This window comes from Tupaia chinensis, unplaced genomic scaffold (genome assembly GCF_000334495.1).
Source record: "Tupaia chinensis unplaced genomic scaffold, TupChi_1.0 Scaffold000558_1, whole genome shotgun sequence".
NCBI classification, from domain to species: domain Eukaryota; kingdom Metazoa; phylum Chordata; class Mammalia; order Scandentia; family Tupaiidae; genus Tupaia; species Tupaia belangeri.
This window is the reverse complement of record NW_006160070.1, coordinates 1,756,117-1,760,522: the sequence shown is the minus strand read 5'-3', so window position 1 is coordinate 1,760,522 and position 4,406 is coordinate 1,756,117. Positions and strand designations below refer to the sequence as shown.

General features: G+C 62.3%; 1 protein-coding gene across 1 annotated transcript in view; it reads right to left on the bottom strand.

Annotated features, from left to right (window-relative positions):
• Positions 1–4,406, bottom strand: part of OSBPL2 (oxysterol binding protein like 2) — a gene marked incomplete at its 3' end in the record, with an annotated part of 38,340 nt that overhangs the window by 17,025 nt on the left and 16,909 nt on the right. The window contains 2 exon segments of the mRNA XM_006157729.3: positions 2,029–2,126; positions 2,518–2,652. Coding sequence (XP_006157791.2) covers positions 2,029–2,126; positions 2,518–2,652 — 233 coding nt within the window.

Below are 4,406 nucleotides of genomic sequence, written 5' to 3'. Positions count from 1 at the left end.
GCTGAACCCTGCCACTACAGGCCCTCTGCTGGCCAGCCCAACTCTAAGGGGCACGAGATTTGAAGAAACAGCACTCAGCCCCGCAGCGCCACCAACCCAACACTGAACCAAAGAGCCGTGCCCACGGGTGGCACCGGCAGCCCAGCCAGCCCCAGGCGGGACAAGCGGCAGACAGACCCCACTGCACCATGGTTTCTGCGCAGAGAGGCAGCTCCTCCAGGGGAAGCCGGCATACGCGGCAGGAGTAAGCCTGGACGCCGCCCGCCGGAAGCACACCAGCTCTCGGAGGTCAGCAACGAAGCACTCACATGCCGCAGGGCCCCACCACTGGAGTCCTGCCGACCACACCACTGTTACCCTCCTTCCTGGGGCAGAGAGGAAGCGCCGCAGAGTCAGCTGCAACTCGTAGAAGTGCTACAGCTGAGACGAGGTGTGGTGCACCCGTCGTGAGACCACGGGCCTTCACAGAGGCCACGGCGCACTTTTGCGTAGAAAAAAAGCCAATAATCATGGCATAGCGTTCCTTGGAGAGGAGTGGGAGCCGCGGGGTGTGACTGCGTGGACACGTACCCAGCGAGGGGCCAGGCGCAGGCTGCGGCGGCCTTGCGGGACTACAGTGGGTCTCTCCCACTTCTCTTCAGGGATAATTTTCTTTCTTTCCTTTCCTTCCCCACCCCCCGGGTTTTTGCCATAGGGTACGTGCACTAGGTAGAGACAGACAGAGGAAGAGCGAGCAGTCTCCCCAGGGGGATGCCACACCGCAACCCCTTCTCCATCCCCCCGGGGTCTCGGGCGGGCCACACACACGTGCCTGACGTGACATCGAAGCAGCCGGGTTGGGGCTCAAACTGCGACTGGCCCGGTGTGAGTCCAGCAGCTTACTCATCATGCCCCGATGGCATATTCTCTAAGTATGCTCTTCTGGTGGAAAAATAGACAGACCGGCCGGTGGCACGGTAGTTACCCTGCTGAATCCCACTGGCTGGCTACACGGATTGAATTCTGAACCTGGAAGCTTGAAAAACACACTCGTGTGTGCGTGCCCCAAACCCCTAGAGGAGAATGGAGAAGGGATTGTGGTGTGGCCAGCCCCCCACCCCAGGGGGCGATTTCTCACTCTCCCTCTCTCTCTCTGTCCATCTCTCTCTGGCAAGTGCACGTGCCTTATGGCAAATTTTAAAATAGCAAAACCCAGACTTTATTTTAATAAAATATCCTGATGGAATTTCAACAGACATAGGACCCAAGGAAGAGGCGAGCTCCCCTGGCTGGCGGCCTTTCTCTAGAGGGTGCTAACAGAAAGGATAAGAGGGTCTGTCTTCCCTCCCTCTGCCCCTTCCCACGCCAGGACGCACTGGGCCATGGTCCTACAGAGCCCGTGGCCTGACCCCATGCCCTCCTGACTTCCTCCCGGGGGCAGTGCGGCTGGTCCGCTGAGGGGCACCCATGGGCACAACAGGGCCGCTCGGCAGGTGGCTCTCCTCCATCAGAGGAAGGGTCACCTGGGCCGAGCCAGGGCGGCGCCCCACACACCATGCACCCGCTGCACACGCGTCTATGCAGCCGAGACCGAGAGCCACACGACAGGCCTGGGGACCAGGACGGGGTGGGGCAGGGCCCGGAAGGCAGGGGCTGCCTGGAAGACGGGGTGCCTGGTCCCCCCAAACTCCCGTGGGGTAGAAGGCGAGGGCCCCAGAGTTGCCCCCTCCGGTTGACCTGCTCCTGCTCACGTGGTCGGGTGAGTCGGCCTCGTTTTGCTCACTAGTACCCACTCCATTCTGACACACCTGCACACGCACATGCACACGTGAAACCACGTCCATAAATACTAACCTCCTGCGTGAATGTGTTCACCCGCAGCCCCAGCTCGCTGGCTGGGTCCTGGCTCCCTGGCAGGACAGTCCTGCCTGTGGGTCGCTGCAGGGCCCCACACACCTCGACGAGCTCGTCACTCCATGTGTCCTCACGGGCGGAGCGATGCCGTGAACCCTCACACACACGTGCCGGGGTGCGGAGTGCTGCCCTTACCTGACCAACTCGTAGGTCTCTCCCAGCAGCGGGTTGAATGGCTTGCCGGTCCTCTCCCACTGCGAAGCCACGGCCGAGACCGCGAAGGCGGCCACAGACTGCGAAGGCGGGGACAGGGAGAGCGTGTCAGCACAGTGCAGGGTGGCCCGGCATCTGGCGGCGCTCAGGTGCAGTCACCCTCTGGCCACGCTCCCTTCCCAGTACTAGCGTGTCTGAGAGCACAAGACTCCGGGGTGTGCCGCAGGGCGCCCTGTGCTCAGAGCCACAGAAGGGAACCAGCCTCCCCGTAGGTGGTGACCACGTCCACGCAGGTCTCACAAGTGCACACGCACACGCACACACCACCTCACCACCTGGGGGCTGAGAGCCAGGCCCGGCAGAGCATGGAGATGCGGTGTGCACGGCGCTGGGTGAGGCCACCCCAGGCCCTCCAGCTGGAGACGCCCGGCTGGCAGCACAGGCGAGTCGGGCTGGCACCGCACTGCCTACCTGCATCCGCTCCAGGGGCTGGGCCTGGCGGGAGGCTCTGTGGATGAGGTACACGTGCTCCATGTACTCCGTGATCCGCTGCAGGAAGCTCAGGGGCTCGTTGAAGGCGATAGGCATTGTGATCTTGGACAGCTCCTGGAAGAGCCACGGAGACAGCCGGTTACCACCTGCCACCCTGGGCTCCTGACCTCCCACGCGGAACGAGGGCTCACTTCCCCTGTGGCGAGCTGTTGCCACCCTCCGGCCCGCTCCTGCCGCAGGAGCCTCAGCTGCCACCTGGAACCTGACACCCAGCCAAAGGGGTCTGCCTGCCTGCCTTCCTTCCTTCCTTCCTTCCTTCCATCCTTCCTTCCTTCCTTCCTGCCTTCCAGAGGTTTTTGCTATAGGTCATGTGCACTCCCCAGACAGAGAGAGAGAGACAGAAAGCGAGAAATCACCCCCCAGGGGGGATGGCCACATTGCAATCCCTTCTCCTCCATCGTCCTCTCGGGATCCTGGGCACACATGCACACACGCCTTGTGTGAGCTTAAGCTACCGGGTCCAGGACTCGAACCACAGTCGACTACATGGGAGTCCAGTGACACAGCCATTATGCCACCTGCTGGTCCCACCAAAGGGGTCTTTCCACAAGGGCTCCTGAACCCTCCTATGGCCCGGGTTCACTGTTCTATCCCAGACCAAGTCACTGCTGGGACCATGGCAGGGGCTTCCACCCGAACCTTCAGTCCTCCTTCCCCGTGTGTGTTCTCTGCACCATGTCCACACTGGTGTCCCCAAGAGGAGCTCCCCATGTCACCCCGAAAGGCCCAGCTGCACTGGTGCACGCTGGACACTGCCACCTGGCAGGGTGGGGCCGTGTTGCAAGACCCAGGTTCGCTCCCAGCCCGCCCTTGACGCTAGGCACAGAGGCACACGCTCGCGGTCCCAGATACTCGGGACCAACACAGAAAGGCCCCGGGCAGCTGTGTGTGACCACGACACCGCACTATGGAAAGAATCGACTTTAAAAGGGGAGGGACTCTCTTGTTTCCTAAGGAAACGAGAAGCCAACTCATGCGGCCCATTCCCGAGACACAGAGACGGCACGGGGAAGTCCTCGTGGTACTGCGGGGAAGAGGCCACGGGCCAGGCCAGGCAGGGGCGGGCTTCTGAGAATATGCTCGCCTGGCGAATTTGACTTAGGACCCCTAATTCAAACACAATGCAACTAAGAAAGCGCCCTCTACACATCAAAACGGAACCGAGAACCTCACAGTTCCCTCCTCCCGCGGTGGGGAAGAGCTGATGGCAGACACGCTGAGTGCAGGTGTCCCTGAGGACGAGGACGGCAGTGCCCACCACCCTGTACTGCCCCCGACGTGCATGCAGGGCCGAACAGGTGGGCCCCTGTGCTCAACCACGCCAGCTCCCCGCTGCCCTCAAACGCTGGGACTGCAGCGAGGTGACACGGAATGGGGTCGGAGGGGTGCGGGTGGAGCCGGTCCCGATTTGAAGCAGAACAACCCAGACTGCCCCTAGCTGCCCCTGGGCGGCTCCCACAGAGCCAGCAGGCCCGGCTTCTCTCTGCCCTCACAGACTGCAAGACACACCCACAGCGTGTCAGGGCTGCGGGGGGTGGGGGGGGCAGTTGGGACCCCAGGACGTTAGCAGCGATGTCCTCTCTTAAGTAGGGTGGGGTGTGGCTGTCACAAAGGAACCCTCATCCTTAGAGACACTAGGGACATGCCAGTGAGCCGCGGGCCCCCAGGACGTTAGCAGCGATGTCCTCTCTTAAGTAGGGTGGGGTGTGGCTGTCACAAAGGAACCCTCATCCTTAGAGACACTAGGGACATGCCAGTGAGCCGCGGCCTCCAATCAGCTGGCCTGCACGGGCGGGGGCGGGGGGGGG